This window comes from Tachypleus tridentatus, chromosome 6 (genome assembly GCF_004210375.1).
Source record: "Tachypleus tridentatus isolate NWPU-2018 chromosome 6, ASM421037v1, whole genome shotgun sequence".
Lineage (NCBI taxonomy): Eukaryota > Metazoa > Arthropoda > Merostomata > Xiphosura > Limulidae > Tachypleus > Tachypleus tridentatus.
Genome location: NC_134830.1, coordinates 28,669,567 through 28,697,126, shown reverse-complemented (window position 1 = coordinate 28,697,126; position 27,560 = coordinate 28,669,567). Strand labels below are relative to the sequence as shown.

The 27,560-nt window shown below is 35.3% G+C and overlaps 1 protein-coding gene across 8 annotated transcripts in view; it reads right to left on the bottom strand.

Moving 5' to 3' along the window:
• Positions 1-27,560, bottom strand: part of Kap3 (kinesin associated protein 3) — a 62,678-nt gene that overhangs the window by 28,034 nt on the left and 7,084 nt on the right. For 7 of the 8 annotated variants that reach the window (XM_076503852.1, XM_076503848.1, XM_076503856.1 and 4 more), the window contains 6 exons: positions 24,407-24,548; positions 23,234-23,365; positions 13,025-13,179; positions 12,543-12,773; positions 4,993-5,129; positions 14-101 (listed from right to left, as the gene is read on the bottom strand). In XM_076503852.1, coding sequence (XP_076359967.1) covers positions 14-101; positions 4,993-5,129; positions 12,543-12,773; positions 13,025-13,179; positions 23,234-23,365; positions 24,407-24,438 — 775 coding nt within the window. In that variant the 5' untranslated portion in view covers positions 24,439-24,548. Of the gene's footprint in view, positions 1-13; positions 102-4,992; positions 5,130-12,542; positions 12,774-13,024; positions 13,180-23,233; positions 23,366-24,406; positions 24,549-26,207; positions 26,342-27,560 lie in introns of all 8 variants that reach the window. The other variant, XM_076503854.1, reaches the window with a different exon arrangement.

Below are 27,560 nucleotides of genomic sequence, written 5' to 3'. Positions count from 1 at the left end.
ACACAAAGGATATATATGTTTCTCTTCTTGGAGAGATCTTCTTTCCACTGTTCATGTCGATTCAGTTCATATTCAATGATGTCCATGCACAATGAACCAATCTGGTATTTGAAAAAAACAGGAAACAGGAAGGATAATGACATAAATGCACCTTCACACATATCACACAGATTATGTTGAACAACTCATGTGTGATAGAGACTGTTAAAAAAAAAATTTAGTCAACTAATTTATATATACAACATACATATGAAAAGAATGTTTTTAAATATTACACCACTACTGGTATAAAAAGTAAAATATATATGTATAATGTGCACATATTTGTAATCTTTACTTTTTTCCCATTTACAAATCAATGAACTGTATCAGATATGTGGTTATAAACCAAAGAAATTTAATCTATTTTCATTTAATTTCATATTCTTGTTGATGTTGGAATTTAGTTTTTAGAAATATTTTTTAGCAAACTTACAATTGTTTACATTTTTTTTTGCACATTAAAACTTCATATAATACTACATATTGTCTCTAAATATCTGACAATACTTTAAATAATTTAGATATAACTACATTTGCACTGATGAAGTAACATTACTCTTAGTTTATGAAAGGTTTTCTCTATCCAGCCATAATCTTCTCCTGCAACTGTTATAAAGTTGCACTTAAGTTATTCAAACCTCTGAGACTGAAAGCATCTTCATGTACAACAGTGCTACAAAAATGGTTCCTTCAACTTTTTTTGTAGATTTAGCATTTTAGTGGATCCAACCATTCAAATTTTCATTTAGAATTTTATTTATGCAGTCATTTGTTTAAAAGTAGATTTTATGTTTTCCTTTAACTCTTTTGGGGTTGGTGAATTTCACTAACCTTGTAACCACAAAGAAGCTGCCAGAGTTTCCATACTATAACGATAAGGGTATCTTTACAAAACTTGGAAAGCTTTCAGTAAATATTACAAGTCTTTATTACATAAAAATACAGTTTTTTAATTAAGTACTTTTACTAAAGACTTTCCATGAATATATGAAATCAGAATATTTATTGTTCTGAGTGTAGTTTCATGCTAAGATTCAAAACATTTTCTACATCTGCAAATTTCTAAATTTCATCTTTGTTAACCTGAAGATGACCTAGAAAGGTCAAAACGTTGTTTTCTCCTTATCAATAAAAGTGTTAATACCCATACCAGCCGTTCTGAGATACACTTTTATTTCAAGTGAGTTTCTCATCATCAAGACATTTCCTCTGCATAACCTCTAAACTTCTTAAATAAATATCACACATTTTTATTAATCAAACTTTCTATTTTATCAGCTATTTTCTCTATTCTAGTTCTATATAGGCTTAGTTGATTTGATCAATCTTGTAACAACATATAAAAAGAAGAAATAAGTCTAAGTTACCTTTTTTTCTCTCTAGAATGACTGCAGGTTATAACAGAAAACTACAAATGTTTATACAATAGTTCATATACAGCCTAATGCTCATAGCAGCATGTATCTTTTTCTACTTCATTTTATTCTCCTATTACCCTTTAAACCCCACTAATAATCCTGCAATACAAGTTGTAAATTACTTGGCAAATGAGCTTTGTGGAAAATTTCTATTATTAACCATTATTTCCCTAATTTTACCTTCTTCAATCTAACTGTCTTCTAATGCTTACATTTCAGATTGACTTTCAATTTGAAAACGAAAATGACAGTATTCTTTACTGAAACCAACGTAGCACCATATATCATTTGAAAGATTGAAACTTTGCCTTTCTGTTGGTTATAAATGAGGTACTATAAAATGCCAGAAAGACTTATTAGCAATCTGTGAAACAGATAGAATCTATCAGGAGGATATGGCAAGTGGATTTGTTTGTCTAGTCTATGACATCATAAACAAAAACAATTGAGGACTATAAGAATTAGAATCTGTCTCAGTAATACTGCATTATAATGAGTAATTTTATTAAAATTTGTAATTAAAAAAAGTGATAATTAAATTACAAGTGGGAGGTAGACCAAGAGAACAAATATCAAAATTTTCATACAATGGGAGATTGAAGATCTACTTAAATATTTCCTCATAAGATTAATAAATTAAAACTTGTGTTATTACTTAGTTTTTATACCAATTTTGTGCATACATATCTGGAATTGATTATTCCAATGTATCTTGCAAGCAAATCATCATGTGACAACCTTCTACCAATACTCTCTTGATGCCTATGACTCTCTGTATTCAATACTACTAAACTATCACCTTAAGTTTAGACAATAAATAGAAAAAACATTTTTCAATTCTGATGAAGGGTGGAAAGTGTGAGTAGACATAAACACCTACTGGAAATACATTTTCAGTATAGGAAAATTATAGCTTATGATACAGTACCTTACTCCTTTTCACATAAATAGCTGGAATCTTACACTGAATAGGTGGAGAAACTGGTGCAAAAGAAAGAAAGAAGCACCCAAAGGACACTCTGGAGATAATAGGTGGGAGACTGCACTTCTTTTGTTCCAGATATACTCTTCATCCAGTGTGAAAAAGAGGCATCTTAGAAATGGGCAGAAATAGAGAGTAATACATCAAAAAGGGAGAGAACTATGATTGGATATTGATTTGAACCACACACCACATTAATCTCAATCCCACAATACATAAATGTGAGAGAGACTAAAACGACATGCCTCCAGGTGTAGAGTGGCTATGATAGAACAGAACATACATGGCAAGTCAACTAGAATCCAAAACTCAAACACTGAGAACTCACAATCACATGCAGGAGGGAAGGAGGATTACACTGTCCCGCAAGTCGACTACAATCCAAAACATAGGCCACAGGAAACCATAATCCATGTGGGCATAGGAAAGAGGATCATACAATCTTTACCTCAAGTTTATAAGACCAAGGGAAATCTTATACCTGAACTAATGACTAATCCAAAAGTATAACTACAAGTAACCAAAATTAACAAACACTTGCTAAGCCTAAGCTACCAAAATTTTTAACTTAATTAGCAATTAATCAGCAAGCAGAACTACAAGTAAACCAAAAATAACAAACACGTGCTAAGCCTAATCAAACAGTGCAGAACAAAATATATCAAGTTCTAAATTAAAAATCTTAACCTAACAATAAGTATAACAACAACAGAAATGAAATAAATGGTAATTTATAAAATAACTGCGTGTGATGTATGGAAAGAAAACAATACAGTTAAACAAAGGATTGATATACCAGTATAATGAATAACAAGTAATCCTGAAACAACAAAGTCTCCTAGAGTCAGTAGAATAGGAGAAAATATATAACTAAGTTGAAGTTCTAACCTGAACTAGACTACAAGTATCAACCAATCTAATAAAATATAAGTAATAGATCTCAAATAACTACAGATAGTAATATTAAGAATAAAATTATTCGAAAACCCTAACAACATAATTTCTTATTTTTCCAAAGTTGGCAGACTGTACCCCCAAACTCCAGGCACAGTCCAGAAGTTCAGCTTATTGAATGATCAATCTCCTGATGAAGTAGAGCCCAAAATTTTCCCACAGAGTACCAAGATCTGAAACCTACGTAAAACTGTTAATAGAACATAAAACCTCAGAATTGGTAATGTAGAATTCATAATGCAAAATGAATAACCATGCACAATGGTGTTGAAATAATTAACTAAAAGATTTTTGTAATAAAGTAATAAGTTCTTTAACCGGATAGAAATATAAAACAATTCCACTTTAGAATAACTCAAGTTACATATCTTTATTGTATAATAAAGAGTAAACTTATAAAGAGAAATTAATACAAAGATATTAATAGTACAAAAAACACTTGAATAGAGCACACTAAATGTTAGAACAGGAGTGTTGCCAATTGAGAACTGATATTTTTATAGAATTGAACAGAGGGAGTCAATTAATGTCATGAAGGCATGTTGCATTCTTACTGGTGGAGAGTTATTGGATAATAATTTGCAGGTGATATACTGGAACAGTCAATTTCAGATGGGTGGGAGCATCAAAGTTTGTGGTATGCAAAAAAATAAAATAAAATTTGCATACAGAAAACAGAATTGAACAAGAATAGCGATTTATATAAGACAAGGTGATGTACCACATGATAATATATCTTGTGTGTATTGTTAGGATATGGTTAACTTCACAATAATATTCAATAAATAAGGATTTATTGAAGCATTTGGATCATCTGAATATTTTGTCACTGCAATTATACTACCTAAACTTAATAAGGTTAATCGAAAATCTTTTCATGGAAGAAACTGACATAAATTGATACATTCTAATAATAAAACATTTAAAGGAATGAAAAAATTAAAGAAACTATGAAAAAATTCCCAAATCTGTGGTTTGTTCCTACATCTCTTAAACTTTCTACTAAATTATCCTGCAATTGTTCTTCTATACAAGATCTACATTTAATACCTTTCTCACAAAACCACAATTACTTGTCACACCACTTTATTCTCTTTTCATACCACATAAATAGTTTATAATCATTGTTCAACATTGTTAAATTATAAGAACAAGCTCGACTAAACACTGAATCATAAACTTAATTTAAATTATTGTAAAAGAAAATCTTAAAATATCTTAACTGAATACACCTTTACTGATTGAAAATTATTTTATTTCAGTCAAATTATTCTAGAAAATTTTAATTAATATATGTTAAAAGCATATATGAATAAAATAGTAAATAAAATGCATAACTGTTCTCTTAAACTTCCAAATCAACACTCCTCAGACCTATTTGTTGAATAACTTTATAATTAACTATGCGTGATCTCACATTTAAAAAATTCAAACATTAACAGTTTAGGACATAATTTACTAGTCAAAGCTACTGGATGTTATATTGATTATTTTACTGTGCAGGCTTTATATAGTTCTAATTTTTTAAATAAAAAGAAACATAGGTAGGTGTATAAGTGTATAACTATGCCATCTATAAGTTCATAGAAAACTTACCTTTAGCTGCGCAATGAGAGGATGAAACTCTGAAAAGGTTGAAAAGCAGAAAAAAACATACACAATATTGGTACTTAAGTCAATACTCTTCCTACCATCTTCTCGAAGAACTCTTCCTAGTGCTCCTAAAAGAGTTTCTAACAAAAAAAAAAAAGAATGAATACAACGCAAGGTCAGAGCAGTTGGCATAAAGTCTAACCCATAATATATATACATCTCAATATGTAATTAATATTTTGTTTTTAAAGAGACCAACGGTAGTTATTTTATACCTGTAGATACGTGGAAATATTAAATTGTAATTGTAACCCTCCTTAAATTTAAATTGATCATGTAATCTATTTTTAAAACTTTAAACCAGTCTTATTTGTCTTAAAGTCAGAAGCCTTACACTTAATTTAAGCTGTATAATATTGAAGGTAAAAAAAACACATAATTTAAGTTGCTTTTGTTAACGACACAGCAATATCTCAAGATTTGTATATAGCCTTTATTCATTCTTGAACTGTATGTAGTAATATGGAGGCAATAATTTCTGGCAGAAATATTATTCCTGGTTTACGAAGTATCAATTATACTATGTAACAAAATTTTTAACTTTTCTTGTTCCTGGGCAGAAAGCATTATTTCCAAATTGTTTATGCCTAAAGTTAATGTAAAAGATCTATTTTTCACTTCAAACTTTCCTTTTATGACCTGGGTGGCAGAAGCCCTACTTCTTGGACAATGTATCTGGTCTGTGCAAGGCAACTGGAATTGCCTGTAACCCAAACAAGTGGCACCTCTTCATTGATAGCTCATCCAGAAACTTCAAAGCTGTGTTGCTCCATAATGGGAATAAGTATCCGTCTTTTCCCCTGGCTCATTTGGTGCACCTCAAAGAGGAATATAACAGTGTCAAGACCTTCCTAGAAGCCTTGAAGTATGATGAGTATGGCTGGGAAGTTATTGGAGACTTCAAAATAGTAGCATTCCTGATGGGTCTCCAAGGAGGCTTTACCAAGTTTCCCTGTTATCTTTGCCTTTGGGACAACAGGGTTGGTTGATTTAGTGTTTTATGACACAAAGAGCTAGGCTGTCTGTGTCAAACATCCAGCAAAAAGGTAAAAGTAAATGTAGTAAAATACATAGAAGGAAATGAAGGTAAAACAAAACAGCATTGAAAAACATATATAGCATAAAACCAATGTTGACATCTAGTCTACTACAACGTTAAGAAAGAAACCAGAGTAAAAGAAGTTGTAAAAGACTTTCTGTAGCATAATGGTAATTATCATAACCCACCAGGAAGACTAATAGGTGAGTACAAGAACCACTGTCAGTCACCTGAAGTTGACCTTTCCAGTCCTGGTTCCAGGTTATGTGTCATTACAGTCATTATCAAAGGGTAAAGTAATAAAAGTGTTTTAAAAGACATGCAGTAAAATTGTAATAATAACTCACCAGGATGACTAACGGGTAGTTCAAACAGCAGCGTTAGTCACCTGAAGTTGGCCTTTCCAGTCCTGATATTGAGTTATTTAATGTTATGGCCATTTTCTAATTTCAAATCGAACTAGAGAGATTGTGACTCTTAAAAGGTAACCACAATAAAAAAGGTTTAATGAAGAAATATAAAACACTTAAATGACATTAAAAAGATTAATGGCCATTAAAAAACTAAAAACTTTATCAAGGTGGACAGTGTCACCATCACCAATAACACTGTCCAATGTTATGGACAAACCTTGGAACAGAACATGTTTAAAATAGTGCCGATGTTGAGAGGCGCAACTATGGCAAGAAAGTAAAATGTGGCTAACAGTGATTTGAGTGTTACACTACTACACACTGGTGCATCAGTTTCAGATAAAAGAAAATGATGAGTTAAAAAACTGTGACCAATGCGTAGTCTAGCCAGAACAACTTCCTCCTTTCAATCTTTATGGAAACAAGATGGCCAAAGTCCAATACAGGGTTTTATTTGGAAAAGCTTGTTTTCGCGTTGCTCACTCAAAGCCAAGCTTTGAATACAGGACCATAGTCCATGTATGGAATAGGCAAAGTGGTGATAGTGCCAGAGCAGATAGATTTAGCTGCTGTGTCTGCAAGCTCATTCCCTCGAATACCAATGTGGCCTGGTATCCAGAAAAACTGGATAGAAGTAGATGTCAATGAGAAATGGTCCAGTTGGTTTTGAACATCAGCAAGAACAGGGTGTGAACCAACATGAAGCAATTCCAGGGCCAGTAGAGAATTAAGCGAGTCAGTATAAATAGTGCAGTTGGAGTACTGCTTAGCTTCAATATGATCCAGGGCAAGAGAAATGGCCTGCAATTCAGCAGTGAACACAGAAGCTGTAGAAGGGATTCTGCGCACAACCACCAAACCGCAACAAGCCATGGCAGAGCCCACAGAATTACCTGATTTGGAACAATCCGAATAAATTGGAATGGAAAGATTGTTCAAAAGATGTTCAGTAAATAAAAGATGGTACTTCCAATTGGGAGTATCTGCCTTTCTCAGATGACTTAAAGAAAGGTAACATTTGGGGACTGTAATAAGCCATGGTGGGATGGGCTGACCAATGGATTCTGCAATGTTATCCAAGGACAGACCCAATTCATCCAATTGCTCCTGGACGCGAAGACCAAAAGAAGCAATGGCAGATCATCTGTTCTGAAAAAGTATGGCTCACTGAGAAAGGAAAACACATCCCCAGGTGGGATGCTTTGTTAAGGAACGAAGGTTTGAAGAATAAATACAGTTGCAAATGGCAAAGGTGCAAAGAAGGTTCATGAGATTCTACATATAAGCTCTGAACTGGGGGGTTGCAGAAAGCCCCAGTGCAGAGTTGAGGTCCTTGATGATGAATGGGGTCCAGCATCTTTAAGGCCGAGGGTCTGGCAGAGCCATGAACCAGTGATCCATAGTTGAGTTTTGATCGAATAAGAGCACAATATATCTTTAACATAGAACATCGATCCACTCCCCAACTGGTGGTAAAGAGGACATGGAGGATGTTCAGTGCTCTTGTGCATTTGACCTGTAGTTGCTTAAGTGTGGTATAAAGGTCAGCTTATGGTCAAAGATAAGCCCCAAAAACTTGGTCTTAGGGACCAATGGCAGCGAAACTTCACCAATACGGAGTTCAGGATCAGGGTGGATACCCCGTTTGGCAGCAAAAGTGCATGCAAACAATTTTAGAGAGAGAGAGAAATTAAAGCTGTTCGCCATAGTCCACTTCAGTACACAATCGTGGGCAGTTTGTAGTTGCCGCTCAACATATTTCATGTTCGACAACTGACGAGATGTGAAAGTCGTCGACATGGAGCCCGTTTGCAACAGTAAGAGGGAGGTGTTCAGTGATGGCATTAATCTTTATACTGAAAGGTGTGACACTCAAAACACAGCCCTGAGGGACCCAAAGTTCCTGTAGAAAAGAACGGGAAAGCGTCAAAACCCACACAGACATGGAACCTCCTGTCCATTAAAAAAGTTTTAATAAACATGGGTACGTAGCCACGTAACCCATATATATGGAGGTCTTGCAAAATGCCATTCCTCCATGTTGTGTCATAAGCCTTCTCAATGTCACAGAATATTGATACAAGATGTTATCATTTGAGAAAGGCTTCTTTGATTGATGCTTCAAATCAAATTAGGTGGTCTGTGGTGGAATGCTGTTGTTGGAACTCACATTGGGTGGGTGAAAGGAAGTTATTTGATTCTTGGAACCAAACAAGATGAGCATTAACCATCCTCTCTAAAGGTCTTACAGAGACAGCCCATCAAAGCAATTGGACGGTAGTTTGAAGGAATCTTGGGATCTTTCCCAGGATTCGGAAAAACATTCTACTGCCAGATCCAGTTAAAAACAATTAGAATAATATCAAGAGAAGCAGGAGAGAGATAGTCCAGCATGTCATAGAGTACATCATCAGGTCCAACAGATGTACTGCCAGACCGATAAAGGGCCATTTTCAGTTCCACCAGTGTAAAGAGACAATTATAGTCAAAGAGACAGTCAGTTCAAAAGGAAAAAGGTGAACGTTCTGCCTGAGTCTTGATGGCCAAGAAGATGGAGGAACAAGCAGAAGTGCTAGATACCCGGCAAAAGCTTTAGCCTAAAGTATCGGCAATGCTCTGGACATCAGCTACCTCTTGGCCATCAGAGAATAAGATCGAGATGGGGACAGAATTGTAGTGCCCACTGACCTTTCAAACCCTGTCCCATATGACCTTGGGACTGGTGGTAGAAGATATGCTAGTTATAAACTGAATCCAAGATTCCTTCTGGCTTTGATGTTTTACCCACTAGCATGTGCATGGGCCCGTTGGAAAGAGATGCAGTTTGAAAGTGTGGGATATCTACGGAAAGTATCCCAGGTGCATTTTTGAGCAACCCCTCCAATCAATAACAGCACTTCCCCAGAGGAGATGATGTCTATTAAATTCCCCAGAATTAAAAAAGGAGACGGTAAATCAAGGTCTGATTGATTATATGTCTCTCCAGGGAACACGTAGAGAGAAAAAACAGTGATGGTATGACCCAAGCAAACACGGATGGCTACGGCCTCCAAGGGTGTGTTGAGTGACAAATACAGGGTAGGCACATGTAACAGTGCCACCCCTCCATGTACTCATCCATCATACAACCTGTCATTTCTGTACAGAGAAAACTGCTGAAAGGTGAAAGGAAAGACATACAAAATGGTAGGAAGCAATCAGTGTTTTAATGTCATCCAGATTAGAACGTAAACCTCGACAGTTCCATTGTATCAAGGTGGCTATTTTTAATGACGGGTAGGCGAAGTGGCTGGAGAACACTTCTGTTCATGACCATGTCTTTTTTTCTTACTGTCCTTATTCAAAGGAGGTCTATTGACATCTATGGATCCTGCCCTGCGTCGATTGGGCAGGTCTTTGTTGTTGGAAGGGGATTCCAGTGACTGAGGACGCAAACAAATGATTGTTTTGCATCTTGGGGTGTGAGAAAAAAATGTATCTGAAGAAATGCCTGTATTTGAAACCAAACGATGTAGATCTTGGGGTTTGTTGGAATGTATGGGAGGAACAGAGATGGATGTAGAAGTTGATTCATCAACCTTTTTAACCATGGAGGTCAAAAGGCTTTTCATTCTTTTGAAAACAATTCTCTTGGAGGCATAGAGAGATCTGTCTGCACTCCCACTGTAGTTGTGAAACAAAGTGCAGCAGCATATGTCCGAGAAGAAGTGGCAGACAGCAATTTCCGAGCCTCAGGATAACTAACATTATTAGTCGTTTTCAAACGCTGCATCTCTTTTTCCTCCAACCATTTTGGGCAAGAACAAAAGTAGGAAGGGTGAGAACCATTGCAGTTGACACAATGTGGGTTCATGTGACACTCATAGCCATCGTGGTCCTTGCCACCACAACGAGCACATGTCAGGGAACCACGACATAACGTCTTTGAGTGGCCGAACCTCCGACATTGAAAACATTAGAGAGCGTTTGGAATGTACAGCTGTACCCTGCAATTTAGGTAACCTGCCTTGATGATGACAGGTGCTCGTGGTGATGTAAATGTCAAAACAAGGATATTTGTCAGCAGTGTAATTGCATCTTTGCGAGTGGAGATGCGCCTCACTGCAGAAACTCCTTGAGTGGAAAAACCAGTAGGATTCTTTGACTCGGGGATGTTCTTCAAATCCCTCTCAACAATAACTCCTCATAATGAATTCAAGGTGGCATGAGGGGTAACATCAATAGGTACATCCCCAATTGCCTTTGAATTCAAGAGAAGTTCATTGTGTTGGGATGTGGATGTTTCAACCAATATGTCTAAAGATCAAAGCTTCTTTACTGACTTTGAAGAGCCAGCAAGTCCCTCTAGTCCCTTCTGAATAAAAAAGGGGGACATTTGTCCTAAAGGTTTTTCTGAAAGAGAATGTAATATAAGAAAATGATGTACGTGTGTTACAGATGTTGAAGATTGCTGCTCAGTTTTATAGACGTGGTCATTTACCTATTGACTGTTTTTTCACTATTTTATTTAAATTTTTTCAGGAGGATCCATAGGAAAAAAAGAAAATTTCGGTGCCCAATGACACCACCCACCATGGAGCCCTATGAGGGGAGGCACTAAAATGTCATGCAAGGACATTGCAGCAATGCCAGGGTTTCATGAGCACTATACCCAAACATCAGCATCAGACACAATGTCCACAACACCCATTGAGAACTTCCAACACTGGCACTTGGTTGACTCTAGCCCAAATGGACCAGCCGATTGACCCAAGGGGAGGACACCCAAAGGTCACCCATCTACTGGAATTCAAGGCCAAAGTGGTGTGTTAAGCTTGGACCCCTCAACTACCAGGATCCTCTCCTCCCCTTCACGGGTCTCCATGCACAGCAAACACGTGGTTGGATGTTTAGATCCAATAGGGGTAACCAGAAAGAACAGAACCTTCCCGGGGAGGTCCCCTCACCATGTACAGGAATCCACACAGAGGGGTTGGGACAATAGAAACATCACAGTGCACTACAACAGGAAGCACTGGCCACAACAGACTGAGTCATCTGTGGGGAGGCATAAGGTCAAGTGTGAGCCACTTGTAAACCTCCAGAAGGTGTTGTTCCCACCATTGCACATTAAATTAGGTCTTATGAAAAAATATGTCACAACTCTTGATAAGGAGTCTCCAGTCTTCAAGGACCTTCAAGACTTCTTCCCTTAGCTGTCTTCATTGACTACAAATAAAGAAGATCCTGGAGTGCACAGAATTCCCCAAAAAGCTCAGTAAAAAACACTTGTGGCAGCTTTGTTGCAGAGGTTCAGGGCTTCTTGGGCAATCACAAGGTTAAAAATTATGTGGTACTGGTGAGGCGCTAGTGAAGAACTATGGCAAAATGGGTTGCAGGATGTCCCTGAAAGTCCATATCCTTGACACTCCTCTTGATAAATTCAAGGAGAAAATAGGAGCATACTCAGAGGAGCAAGGCGAGCACTTCCACCAATTTATACTGGACTTTGAATACTGCTTCCAAGAAGCATACAACAAAAACATGATGGGAGACTATATTTGAGGGCTGATACGTGAAAGTGATTTACGTTACAGTGCAAATCTCGAAAACCTATTCACTTTTAAACATTTTGTTCATTTATGTATAACTTTAGTATAAATACATGTAAATCTTGATTCATATGTTGTTTTATTCAGACCTTATGTAAATGAAAATGTGCAAATTTGCTCATTTTTACATAGAAAATAGGTTAATTTCTAAATTTCATTATCCAGGTCACAAAAGCAAAGTTTGAAGATAATAATAGCCATTTTCTGTACTTTTACAACATAAGCAATTAAGAAATAACACATACTATCCAGGAACAAAATTTGTGTTACATAGTGTTTTAATATTTTCAAGTACATTTGATAAAAAATCTTAAAAAACCTAATTCTAAATCTCAAAGATTTTCAGGTATGCATGTACACTATGATTATTCAACCCAAAAAAGCCATGCTTTAAATGTTTAAGTTAAAGACAAGTGTGCTAAGATTTCAAGAGAATTTGCAAGTACCTACCATTACAAGCCAACTCTGCCAGGTTATCAGGGTTCCTGGAAAGCTGTAACACCAAGGCAGATGCCCTTATTTTATCAGTCATATCTTCATACAGTAATTCTATATAATCATCCAAGCAGTTAATGTTGGCCATTTCATGGACTCTTACACTATCCAGACCTTCATGTTCTTTATCCTTTTCTTTGTCACTCAATCCTCTAACACTTTGAGAAGATTCTGATTTCTTCAAGTCTTGAAAACAAAATGTATATTTATATAAATTAAACTTCATAAGTTATTCTATCTTGACAACAGAGAATGTTATCCAACTAACTACAAGGAGTTTTTATTTAAAAGTTCAAAATAAAAACTAATTTTTAAAGTCAAATGGAACTTGATGGCAATACTGATGCATATATTTTTAAAGAGTATATGCAAAAATAACATAATATAAACACTGGCAAAAATACTACTTAACACTAATTATTTTTTTTAAGCACTACCTTTACTAGACGGTTGTTCCTTTCGAGTTTGAAGATAAAACAGCAACTGTTCAATTTCACGAACTTTTGCTTGTGGAATGAGTGAACACTTCTCAACAATTTCTTGGGCCAAAGCAGATATATCTGTGCTATCATTTAGACTTTTCACACGAATACTGAAAAAAAAAAAAAATCTACATATACATCTAACAATATATGCATTAGTAAATTAATATCTAAATAGAGATTTATTACAGAACATAACAAAGCTGACAAACTATCCTATGATTAAAAGTGTACAAAGTAATTTACTATCCAACACTATTAAGACAATAAATATGTTGACAATAAGACAACTGAAAAACAAGTATATCTCTTCACTTGATTATTATTACAAAAAGTGGGCAGTACTTGAAGAGTTAAGACACTAATATCACAAAACATCATCAACTTGGGATATCTTCATTCAATTAAGACAACTTTTACTAAGCCCAATATAGATTTGTTATTTAAATTCATTCAAGTTCACTGTATAAAATAAAAGATAAATGTGGAAAATATACCCTACAAAACAGTCAGTAAAAGCTCAGAGAAGGATTTTGTGAATATAAAAAATCTGAGTAAGTAACCTGTCACTGTCAGAATAAAGATGAGATGTGGAACATAAAAACAAATAATTTTCATCCAGAAACAGGGGCTAAAACAAACTGACTATTTATAAATACACTATTATATGACCAATAACTACAAATATGGAATATCAGTGAAGTATACCAAATAAGAAGATGCTGATTACAATATGATTGTAGATGGGAATGGCATGTGACACTCAGCAGCAAATGTTTGATTGAAAAGTAGAAAACAGAGAAACATCAGAAGGTAAGCTTATAATGTATATACTAAACAGAAATAATTCAGTAAAGATACAATAATAATAGCATTTACCAATCCAAGTGAAGTATCAAAATACAAATATTATGACATAAACTAACAAACATCAATGTTTCTAGTTATTCCAACAATCAATTATTCAAAATTTCTATTGCATTGATTATCATTAAAATAATCAATTAATCAAAATTACTGTTTCCAATTATTTATATTTGATTATTCCAACTATCCAAGTAATTGAAATACTGCTATTATACCCGACTGTTGTTAAGAACAATTATTTAATGAGCTATCTGTGTTTTGCCTAGTTTTAGACTTCTACGTTTTTTTTTTTTTTTTAACTTCAAGATTCATCAGCTTTGGTCACTTGCAGAGAAGGGGAGAGGCTCATGATTTGAGGTCCTCAGGTTCAATTTGTTTGGCCATCAAACTTGATTTTCTTTATTTATGCCACTCACCACCACCATTATATTTCCCCCATTTTGAGCTGCTAACTGAAGGGAAGGCAACTAGTCTGACAGCAACTAACCATCAACATTAATTTATTTCTCTGTATGCTTGTTTGTACATACAATGGTTTAAGGAGTACTGCAGTAAATGATTAATAGGACTGTAGGTTAATCAATTACCAAATACCCCTATTTTACTTTACTCACCCTATCCTTAACTATAAATATTTTAATGACCAAAATATTAAAACTGGTAAAAAGGAATTATCCATTGATATCTTTTGCAAAGTTATAACTATCTTCTATAATTGGTATAACAAATTTTTGTTTCTCACTTGGAAGCTATTTTTCTTCAAACTATTGACAGTTGAGCACATTATATTAAAATGATTTTATATATACAAATCAGTAAGTTACATGACAGCCACAGCCAATTTAAAGTCATGGTGAAACAGAATGTATCAGAAATATATTTTGAAATTGAGGACATTTCATTAGCGTGATGCTACCAAAAACTAACCACATATTCATGCACTCAGACTGTAAGAATATAGTGAGAATGAGGATTAGCAATTTTTAAACCTGGTATATTCCTTCTAATTAATGATATTTGAAGAGAAAAGGAAAGTGGATTAACTTGAGGTACCAATGCCATTTACAAAAAGGCCTGCAACAAGTCATGCACCAGCTATAGTAGGCAAAGCGTGATAACTTTTAACAAATGAGAGTCCACAAAGACAAAGGTCAGTGGCAAAAGCCATCCACATATAAAGATACCAGTAGCAACATAATCAAGGATCTCTATCTGGAAAAGCAACAGACAGAAGTTAATACTTTCCAACACTGAAAATGTATGTGATAGGTATTCCCTCCCACATCTACTTTTCCAATTCACTACTGCCCTTTACATAAAAACATTTAAGGTTCCCACCTAATCTTGCCTGTTTCCATTTCATATTACATGGAAACAAGTGAGATTAGGTGTGACAAATGAGCATGTGAGAACCTAACACCAAGAGGACTGTAATGCTGCTTCCCAGCACAGCAGGTTTTCTCTATACTGACTGTTCAATCCTCAGTTTGTAATTAGGCAAGAAAGCAAGTTGCACCATAAGTGGGGAGGAAGGGTGGAAAGTGTTAGTACCTATTGAAAATACACTCTCAATGTTGGAAAATGTTAACTTCCAATATGACAAATAGCCTTTTCTCATCTAGTTAAATTTCCATGTTAAAGTGGTGGATGGATTGGTACAAAAGTTTATTTTGATGAACCCCCTTAAGGAAGTGTTTGAAGGAAATGCAAGGAGAATGACACCCAATATGTTAAAACAGTAGAGGGTGCACATTATTGGAACACTGTACCCTGCCTGTACTAGGGTACACATTTTTCCACAAAGAAAGAGAAGTGTCATAAAGATAGACAGAACACACAAGCACAGTCCAAAACCTGCATCAGATTTTTAGATGTGATATATATGTAGTGTGGCTAGGACATATCAGATCATACATGGTGGGTCATAGATTAATTCCAATCCAAATTCAGGTGGCACCAGGAACTTGTCTTTCAGGTTGTAATAAAAGGAACTGGTGGTAGAAGATATGCTGGTTGTAAATTTAATCCAAAATTCCTTCTGGCTTTAATGTTTTAGCCAACAAGCATGTGCACGGGCCTGCCGGAAAGCGATGTGGTTTGAGAGTGTGGGATATCTACGAAAAGTATCCCAGACCCTTTTTGAGCCTTCTGTACCATGTGGAAGACAGGATTCCACCATGGACAAAGAGATCGTGGAAAATGTGTCGAGGTTTTAGGAATACTTGTATAATACAGTCAGTTACTGCTGCCACACAGTTGTCTGTTGATGGCAGGATCAAGTTGTGTGAGAGCAGTGTAAGAGGGCCAGTTGGCATGATCCAGCTTTCACCTGGGCATGCAGGTCATGTGGTATTGACCACGGCCAGTCTCTCTCAAAATTATAGGAAAATTATCACTGCCTTGTGGAATATTGTCAACTCTCCATGAAAAATGGGATAATAGTGAAGGGGAGCAAATTGTGAGATCAATAGCAGTAAAGGACTGACTAGGTGCATGGAAATAAGTATAAAACCACTGTTGAACCACTGTCATGTCATGAGTAACCCCTCCTATCAATATCAGCACTTTGCCACAGGGAATGATGTCCATTAAAGTCCCCCAGGATTAGAAGGTGAGACAGCAACTGTTCATTGAAAGCATCAAGGTCTGATTCATTATAGGTCTCTCCAGGGACAGATAGAAAGAACATATAGTGATGGTATGACCCAAGGAAACCTAGATGACTACGGCCTCCAAGGGTGTGTCAAGACAGGATGGGCACATGCTGATCAACCACCAGTACCACCCCTCCATCACACAGCCTGTTATTTCTGTACAAAGAAAATCACTGAAAGATGAATGTATCAACAGGTTTCAGAAATGTTTCCTGTAAGGAAAGACATAGAGGATGGTAGGAAGCAATCAGTGTTTTGATGTCATCCATATCAGAATGTAAACCTCGATAGTTCCATTGTGTCGAAGTGGCCATTTTTATTTATGTGTAGGTGAATTGGGTGGAGAACCCTTCTGTTTATAACCATGTCTTTATTTTTTACTGCCTTTATTCGAAGGAGGTCTATCGACCTCCATGGATCCTGCCCTGAGTTGACTGGGCAGGTCTTTGCTGTTGGTAAAATGATTCCAGTGAATGAGGACGTGAACGAATGATTATTTTGAATCATGGGGTGGAAGAAGAAGATTTACCCGAGGAAATGCCTGTACCCAGAACCAAAGGAAGTGGATCTTTGGATTTCTTGGATGTATGGAAGGGATAGAGATGGGTGTTGAAGTTGATTCATCAACCTTTCTAACCATGGAGATCAAAGAACTTTTCATTTGTTTTGATAATGATTCTTTTGGAGGCACAGAGAAATCTGCCTGCACTCCCACTGTAGTAGTGGAACAAAGTGCAGCAGCATACGTCAGAAATGAAGTGGTGGTGAGCAACTTTCAAGCCTCAGGAAAAGTAATGTTATGAATCGTTTTCGAATGCTATATCTCTTTTTCTTCCAACCAATTAGGGCAAGAACAAAAGTAGGATGGGTGAGAGCCACTGCAATTGATGCAATGAGGGTCCGTTTCACACTCATAGGCATCATAGTCTTTGCCACCACAACAAGCACACATCAAGAAACCACAACATGACATCTTTGAGTGGCCAAACCACTGACACTGGAAACATCAGAGAGTTTGGAATATATTGCCATACCCTACAATTAAGATAACCTGCCTTGATGGTGGCAGGTGGACGTGGCGATGTAAATGTCGAAATGAGGACATTGGTAGGCATCATAATTCCATCTTTAGAAGAGGAAATACGCCTTACTGCAGAAACTCCTTGGGTGGAGAAACCAACGAGAATATCTGACTCGGGAATGTTCTTCGAACCCCTCTCAACAATAACTCCTTGTGATGAATTCAAAATAACATGAGATGTAACCTCAATAGGTATATCACCAATTGCCTTTGAATGCAAGAGAAGTTTACTGTGTTGAGATGTGGATGTTTTTCCCAATATGTCACCAAATCAAAGCTGCTTTACTGACTTTGGAGAGCCAGCAAGTTCCTTTTGTCCCTTTTGAATGAAAAAGGGAGACATTTGCCTTAAAGGTTTGTCTGAAAGAGAATGTAGTATAAGAAAATGAGATACAACATGTGTTACAGATGTTGAAGATTGCTGCTCAGAATCTTTAAGACATGGTCGTTTACCTATTTTATTTAAATTTACCTCGAAAATCCATAATAAAAAGGAATATTTTGGTACCCACTGACCCCACCCATCATGGAGTCCTATAAGGGGATGCACTACAATGTCAAACTAAGACACTGCAGCAATGCTAGGGTTTCATAAGCACTATACCCAAACACCAGCATTAGATACAATGCCCACACCTGTTGAGAACATCCAACACTGGTACTTGGTTGACTCTAGCCCAAGTGGACCAGCCAATTGACCAAAGGGGGCCACCCTAAGGCTGCCCATCTACAGGAATTCAAGACCAAAGTGGTGTGTTAGGGTTGGACCCATCAACCACCAGGATCCTCTCCTCCCCTCACAGGTCACCACACATGGCAAACACGTGGGTGGAGGTTTTGATCCCAGAGAAGGTAAGCTGAAAGAACAGAACCTTCCCTGGGAGGTCCCCTCACCATGTACAGGAATCCACACCGATAGGAGGAAGAAGGCAACACATGAAAAGAGTCCCAAGCCTCCTGTAAGACACTTGATAAATCCCAGGTGTGAAGTTAGAGTGACAACACAACTGAATGGAAGAGAGAACAGGAAAGCAGAAGAGGAAGACAGAGGGCTCAGCAGAAGAAACCATGATTTTGTCAACCAACAGGAAGCTTCCAGTAGGAGCCAACATGGAGTGCCCCAATTGATGGAGAGAACTAAAGAAAGGATAAAAATAAAGTGTAAGCAAAAGAAAGAGATTAAACTATTTATGATTGGATGCACCCACCACCAGTGTCAATGTATGCTGAACAGAAGCCCTAAAAAGAGCAGCTTGGCACTGTGGTAAGTATCAAAGGCATTGATGTGAGACATATCCATGCAATAGTAAAGCCATTGAAAAACATGATGTCTGAAAGGTAACTCTGGAGAAAAAAAGAGATCCCTAGAGAGGTTCCACTGATCAGGTAGAGCCCTTAGTAAGAAACACATGTGAGCATGACCAAAGAAAATAATGGGATATAAGGAAGCCCAAGTCCCCAATAGGTAGAGAACCTCTTTGCATAGGAAGAGAAAAAGAGTGTATAGCTATGGAAATCAAACCCAAAGGCCCACAAATGCAACAAAGAGGGTTGTGTTCTGCTGGGAGAAAAAGTGAAGGATTCATTGAAATGAATCACATACAGGGAAGATATCAGGTGAGAGATCTCTACCTTGACTAGTCAACCTAGACAAGCCATGTTCCAATAAAAGAAAAGAGCATGGTCAGAGGGGTACTGTTGGAATGGAGTTAAATAAAGCCAGTCATCCATATAATGATGAAATGTTAACCCCATATTGTGAATTTGACAGAAGAAGAAATGTATTATGTTACAAAATAATGTATAGGGTGAACACTAACTATATCAAGAGAAAGAATTCAGAACTAATAAACTCAGTTGTGATGTACAGATCAAACATAAAGTCTGGATACCAGGGAGATAGAAATAACTATCAGTTATTGAAAGCTCCACAGAAACAAAGACCATTGGAGGAAAATAAACTTATTATGGTCAACTGAGAAAGACTGAAAATCTTATGAAAACAGAATAGAATAATGAATAGATGAAAATTCTAGAGTATTGGGGGAATGACAAATAGGTAGGAATAAAATTCCAAAAAATGGTGAAAATCCTCTCAACAGCATCCTTGGTCAAAAAGTCTGGCACTACCTCAAAGAAATGGTGGTTAGAGACAAGATCCACTGGAGGATGGAAAGAAAGGGAAAATTAAGGATAAAGCCAACAGAAAGAACCAATGATCAACCACTAAAGGAATTCATAGATCCAAATATTAAGCCAAAAGGGCTCCCAGTGTACATTAACATCTTCCTCGCCACTGGAGAGCAAGATGGTAAGAACACTTCCCATAAATCTTCCTCACTGAGTTCCAGAAGACCTTGAAACTAGTAATAGAAGAGATGCTAATTGTGAAATTAATACAAGGTTTCTTTCAGCTCTAATGTCTGATCTGCTGAACATAAGCATGGCTCCGATGGAAAGCATTGTAGTTTAAAAGAGTGTGACACCCACAAAAGGTACCCCAGGCTCATTTCTGACCTTTCAGTGTCTGCTGAGTGTCTACCATGAATGAAGATACAATGAGAAACATGTCGAGGTTTTAGGTATAGAACAAATAGATGCTTGAACAATGCAATCAGTTACTGCTTTCATGCAGTAATTAATAAATAATAAATTAACAACAGCAGGATAAAGTTCCAAGAGAGAGATGAATAGGGAGTAAGTTGGCCTGGTTCAACTTCCATCATAGGATTATGGTCAAGTGGCATCAACTACAACCACTTTCCTTTGAAACAACAAGAAAATGATCACTGTTTCCTGAGTCACTGTCAACCCTTCAAGAAAAGTAAAGGGGAGCAGACAGACAGATCAATGGCAGTAAAAGACTGACTAAATGCATGAAAATAAGTATAAGAACCAGTACCAAAGAGAGAAAGATTGTGATTTGAGAGTATATGCTCTATAGAATGACCCCACCATCAATATGAACATCACTCCAGAGGGGATTGTGTCCATTAAAGTCTCCCACGATTAAAAGGAAAGACAGCAATTGTTCACTAAGAGCATCAAGGTTTGATTAATTATAAATCCCTTCAGAAAACAGAGAAAACAAATATGATAGTGCAATCCAAAAAACAGTCAGTTACAGGCGAGGTGGACACATGCTGAGCAACCAGCAGCACTACTCATCCATGCACTCACCCATCTTGCAACCTGTCATTCTGGTATAAAGGAAACTGCCACAAGGACTATCAGCAGGTTTCAGGAATGTTTCCTGAAAGGAAGATCACACAGGATAACAGAAATCAATCAAATATTTTATGTCATCCAGATGAGAACAAAAAACTTTATATTCACACTGTATCAAAGCAGTCATTTTTATCAAGATGGAGAAGAACTGGGTGGAGAACCCTTTTGTTTATGACCACACTATTTTTCCTTTAATAAAAGAAGGTATGTGGACCTCCATAGATCCTGCCCTGAGTTAAGTTGGCAGGTTTTGATCAATAGACATAGGTTTCAGCAACTCAGGCTTGAATGGATAACTGTTCTGCATCTCAAGACCAAAGAAGATGGACCTGAGCAGACACAAGAAGCCAGGGCCAAAGGAAGTGAACTAAAGCGGTCACTACAACAAATGGTGGGGACAGAGACAGTAGTAGATGTAGATTTGTCAACTTGATTATCCATTGAGGTCAGAAGACTCTTTCTATGATGCAAAAAAAGACTTTGATGGAGATACAGAAAGCACTGTCTACACACCCATTGTAGTAGTGGAACATAGTGCAGCAATACATGTTTGTGATGGAGTCAGGGACAATAACTTTTGAGCCTCTGGATAAGGTATATTGTTAATCATTTTTAATTGCTGTACTTCTTTCTTCTTCACTCACTTAGGGCCATCTCGATAGTAAGAGGGGTGGGAACCACTATAAATAACACAGTGAGGGCCAAGTTCTCACTCACAGGAGCCGTGGTCTTTGCCACAACAATAAGCACATCACAGAACCACAAAAAGATGCTTTCAAATTACTGAACTGCCAACACTAAAAACATCTAAGAGTTGGAAACACATGGTCATACCTTACAATTCAGAAAATCCACCTTGACAGCAGAAGGTGGATGGGACATTGGTTGGCATTATAATTCCTCCTCTACAAGAGGGGGTATGTCATACTTCAAAAACTCCTTGTTTGGAGAAACCATCAGAGATCTCCAAATTGGATATGTTCTCCAAATATCTCTCAACAATAACTTTTCATGAGGAACTAAAAGTAGTATGGGGAGTGACCTCAGTTGGTACATCCCCAATGATCTTCAAATTCAAGAGGAGTTTACTGTGTTTTATGGTTGATGTTTCTACCAAGATGACCCCAGAACATAGCTTTTGACTTAGATTTATGTGGCAAGAAAAGATTGCTTAAAATTCACATCCCTGGTGGATATCATTGGAAGGGAGAAAACTGTATCAAAGCCTAAAAATGCTCAGGTCACATACGTGACTCCATCACAAACCTCACAACAGCCATCAAATCTCCTGACATACAATGAAGCACCTGAAACCATTATGGTAGTCTATCTAGAGTGGAAACGTCTAGATATTCAACACTAGACACTATTAAGATGACCATCTATGTGTAATTCATTTATGAAGAGTCAGATAGTCTGCAAAGTAAAATTGTCTGAAAAGAAAAAGAAAAGTTATTAACATAACAGTTGGTTTTGTAGATACTTCAACTAAACACTGACACTCTGATATTTTCATGCAAGCAAAATATAAAACATCTTAAAACATAAACAACAAATCAAGAAGTGACGATTGTCAGTTTTAACACCAAAAACGTAAAATTCCTTCAACATAATGTAATATGTAGACAACAATGGTAATAAAGGGTACAAATACAAGTTGGTAATATAAGGGTTAAAATATAATTATTGTCAAACTGATGTAACAAATACATATACATAATAATTGGTACATAAATTACTTAAGCATTTGTAGCAATTTTTATTGTGGCTTTTTAAAATTTGCTAATTCACAAGAGATTGACTTGTTTTTTGTTGGGTTTTTTTTTGAGGAATTATTTCTAAGATTTATAAACCAATTTTGATATGTATATAAAACTAAGATTTTCAACACAGAGCCAATAAACTTCTGTAATCATACAAAATTACAGAATTACTTTCAGAGGTACATTTTTATACAATTATTGTACTTTCAATTAAAGTCATGATCCATTAATAGTAACAATAATAATTTAATTATTATTAACTCCAATAAGAAGAAGCTATGAACTTATAATAAAACTAAAACTCAATCTACAATCAGTATAATAAATTAAATATGCACTTCTACTTACTTATTTCGTCAGTTGGTTGTCCTCATTGTTAATAATATTTCGAGTCATAATTTCACTTTAATTAACCATAGTTTTTAATAAATAACACAGTATTATTAATCTGATATGATTAAATACTATTATCAAAATTAAATTTCTTTTTTTTAACTTCTTTTGATATATTCCATAAAACTGTTTACAAGTTACACGTACATGTATTTTGTGTTAACTCCTGAAAACTTACATTTTCTGGCACTCTTTCGTCTCTTCAAGCATGGTATCCCCTAGTTCACCTACCACTGTGGCTTCCAATTCATAATTGACTACCAAAGCCTTTTCTGTTGGATGAACATCAAGAGGTCCAGGTCTCACTCGTCTATATAATTAAATGAAACAAAGTCACTTTACTTAGAGATATTTGTCACTTTCCACTTAAAACCAATTACATTACTAACTTAGTCACATAGCTATGAATGTTGTTACCAAGCATAAGTTACAACTTGTATTTTACAAGTTAAGGTCTAATCCAAGTTCTCTTGAAGGAGGACATACCTGAAGTTTCTTAAAAGTCTTCTGAACTGTTTATGCCTTATTAAGAAGTACCAACTACAGTACAAAAGTATAGTGGTATCATTACCTCAAGAATGCTCATAAATACATCCAACTTTATTCTATATTTTTTACTTTTTTTATATATATAATTAAAATATTTTGTGAAGATTCTACTACTCGAGTAAATTTCTGGTCCTGCATATACATAGTATCTTTCAAGTATGAATATTTCTTATACATACACGACAGTTGTAAACAGTAAACTCACACATTCATATACTACTTCTGTAACTGTTACCCATTAAAGACTAAGAACTGTTATAGCATATTCAAATATTTATGGATCGATAATAATAAATATGCACATGACTAAAAAAATTAAAATATGTAAATAAAAAAAATACAACATGCTTCCCATGCTGAGGTGATACACAGTTCAAAAGTCTTATTGGATATTTTGGTAATCAGTAATGTTAAAACATAAGGTAAAGGCAAGACAGAGCCATTAGAATGATAAATACCATTACAGTAAAAAACAGAAAAAATTTCTTCAAATTTTAATTAAAAAAATACAATATATTAAAGTAATCTCAACTGGACTACTTAGTCAACCATGGTAAAACTGGTTTATACAAACTTCATAATACTCATAACATGAATCCATTATAACTTTTCAGATGATAATCAACTTCAAAACTACACACAAGATTCATTATCAGGTTACATCATGTTATAAACAGTCTACTTAAATTGGTAATAACCACATAAAATATCCATATACACACGATAAGATTAAAACAGCATTGTCCTGTAACTGACGAGGTAAAATTGTTTACATTGTAAGTTTCAAAATAAACCCACTCACCTCTGAACATATTTCACTTCATCAGTTTGCATCTTTATTTTTCTATAGACAGATGAAAATAGGTTGTCCACTTGCAATTAATACAAAAACTGCTGAAATTTCAACTTTAAGCAAATACTTCCATTTCTGAGTCTTCAGATTTCTGAATACAAAATACACAGATCCATGCTCAACAAAATACATAAGGCTACAAATTAGTCCAATATCATCAATGTATATTTATAACATTATATATTTGTTTTTCTAACATAAACATTTTTAGTGTCTAAAATTTGACTAAATAATATTCTTTTTCTTCACAAACTTTCAGATTTGGTCATTCTACAGCTTCATATGCCTGTTACTTTTGTTACATATAGTTGAAGGAATATGTCACATGAATCATAAAATTAAATTCAAATGACTTAATTGTTCAGATTTATAAATAATATTTTGCAGAATATAATAATTAAGGAACAGATTTCAATGAAACTATGTTGGACAGTATTAAGTTGCGACTGATGTTAGACAAACACTGTACTATTTGTTGCCTCATAAGCACAAGCTAGCCATAAATGACTATGTGTTATCCTTTCATACACATTCCTATATACAATATGTTATTTCCATAACACAATAAACTGAAACAAGATGCTTAAAGCTTCGCAAAAGATGTAGTTAATAGTATTTAGTGAAATAGTGGTAAAATTCTATCATTTAAAGGACGAAGATTTCATCTGACATTTATGTATGGTCCAGTTTAGTATTATTTAATCACTAGAGCCAAATTCTGGATAAAACTGAACCTTAAATAAAACCCTACCACACATTGTATAAGTGTAATCTTTGACTATTGGAATGCAGTAATACTCATAATTTCATTACTTCTACTTGTGTATTTGTTGATTTCCTAAATTTTTTTATCATACTTACAACAAAAACTTTTAGACACACAAATTTTTAATTTAATGGTTTCAAATGTTTTCTTCTTTTGTTTTCGAGAAACATGATTTCATGATAAATCTATTTGGGTTTAATTGCCTGGATTCTAAAATAACCTTTTTTATTTATATAGTAGCACTCATACTTTGTTGAGCTGCTAGAGGTTAAACATGTGTCTACCCGAGAAAGTCTGAGACTGTCATTACTAATGCTCAGGTTTACTATATCTTTCTGTTAACATACATCACCCTTAAGTTTTTTGAACAAATTATTATATGTCAGATATGTCAGAGTAATTAAATCAAAAAGTGTCATGTAAACTAAGCAATTAATCAAAATTATAATTATTTGAAGTTAATACTTCAAGTTGTATTATTTTAATTATTCACACTGTTGAATAATAAAAATTCTTATTATATTAGTTGGAATGAGAATAACAAATTAATCAAAGTTAGTCTTTCTAATTATTCCAACAGTTGATTAAATGAAATTACAATTAAATCAGTTGTCAACTAATAAAAATTATGATTAATCTAAGTATCCAAGTACTTTAAATAATCAAATTTGCTTATTCACTCTTTGTTATGGCAAAGGTACTTAGGCTATCTCCTACTGTCACTAATTCCAAACTGATGATCAGAGGGTGGCAGCACCCAATATCAACTTTTGTTTTTTAAAGACTGTCTCATCAACTTCAAGAGAAAAACAAAATCCAGCCTTGAACACTAAACAGAATGTAATATTTATGGGCAACAAGAGACCTGATGGTAAATTTTGGTTCTCTCTAAATTAAACTAAAACTATAAACTTTAAAAAAACAACAAATCGTAAAGCCAGCCCTTATTGTTCATACAGTAATCAAGGTTTTCCTTAAACTCACTTAAATTTCCTGCCACCACCACATCTGCAGGCAATTCTTTCCAGAGGCCAACTGCTATTTTAGAAAAATAAAACTATCTCAGCTGAAGATGACTCCTACCTTGCCAAAATGTGTATTTGTGTCCCCTGTTCTTGCTGGTAAGTGCAAAAAATAATGATGCATCAACACTATCAAACCTCTTTGCAATCTTAAACATCTCAACCATACTCCCTCTAACTTTTTTTAATCAGGCAAAAATTTCAGAGATATTAATCTCTCTTCATATGAAAATTCCTCTATCTCAGAAACCATTCTAACAACCTTCCTCTGAGCTCTTTCCAACAATTCAAGTGTCCTCCCTAAGTTAAAAAGCTCAAGATGGAACACCATACTCCAAAAATGATCTAATCAGTGACCTATACAATGAAATTATTATTTAGATGTATTCAATATTTCTGTAGATACAATCTAAAAACCTATTGCCCTGCCACTAACTACAGCACACTGCTTGGGTGGTTCAAGAGTTTATCAACTCACGGAACAAAATATCCAGGTGTGTATCATAGTTCGTGAATAAAAACAACCCCAGTTGCAAATCATTTTTCTCTATACTTAGCATAATATTTAAATAATTCCTTTTTCTTGTATATTGTCTTTTGAGACCTCTGACAACACAATGAATGTGCTGTCACATTTTCAGTTTGATATACCAAAGTCAAAGCTGATGTTAATTCCACAGAAATTCCCACCAAACAACAAATAAAGCATTTTTAACACTTTGTCATGCACATATTGCATACACACTTTGTAACAGTCTCTTCACAATCCTTGAAATGCACCCAATCAGTGCCCACAGCCTGGCCAACAAGACTATACTACTTACACACAGTGCTTACATTGTATATTTAGCACTGAGCCATTTATAAACTTTCTCAATACTGGCTCAGTCCCAAGAATTAACAATGTATATAGTTTTAGTGTGATAACTTTTAATACAGTATGCATATCTCAACAAAATTTGGCAGATGTTTAGTAAAACATTACAAGTTGTTTGCACACAAACAATTTGTCTTCTAATAATGAAGTATATTTACTGAAGATTTGTCAATGAATATAGTCTTCTGCTTTTACCAGTTTGAGTGCAAAATTATTTGTTAAAATTACTTTTTCATCTCAAAAATATCAAATGTCATTTACATAATCTCCAAAACCTCCTAAATCACTTCAAATATTGTTGTCAGTAGAATTTAAGATTTCATCTATTATTTTCTCCCTGCTAACTCTATAGAAGGTTGGTCAATTTGACCAAGTTTGTTACCACACACAAAAAAAAAAATTGAAGTAAATTTAAATTATCATTTTCTTCTTTTTAGA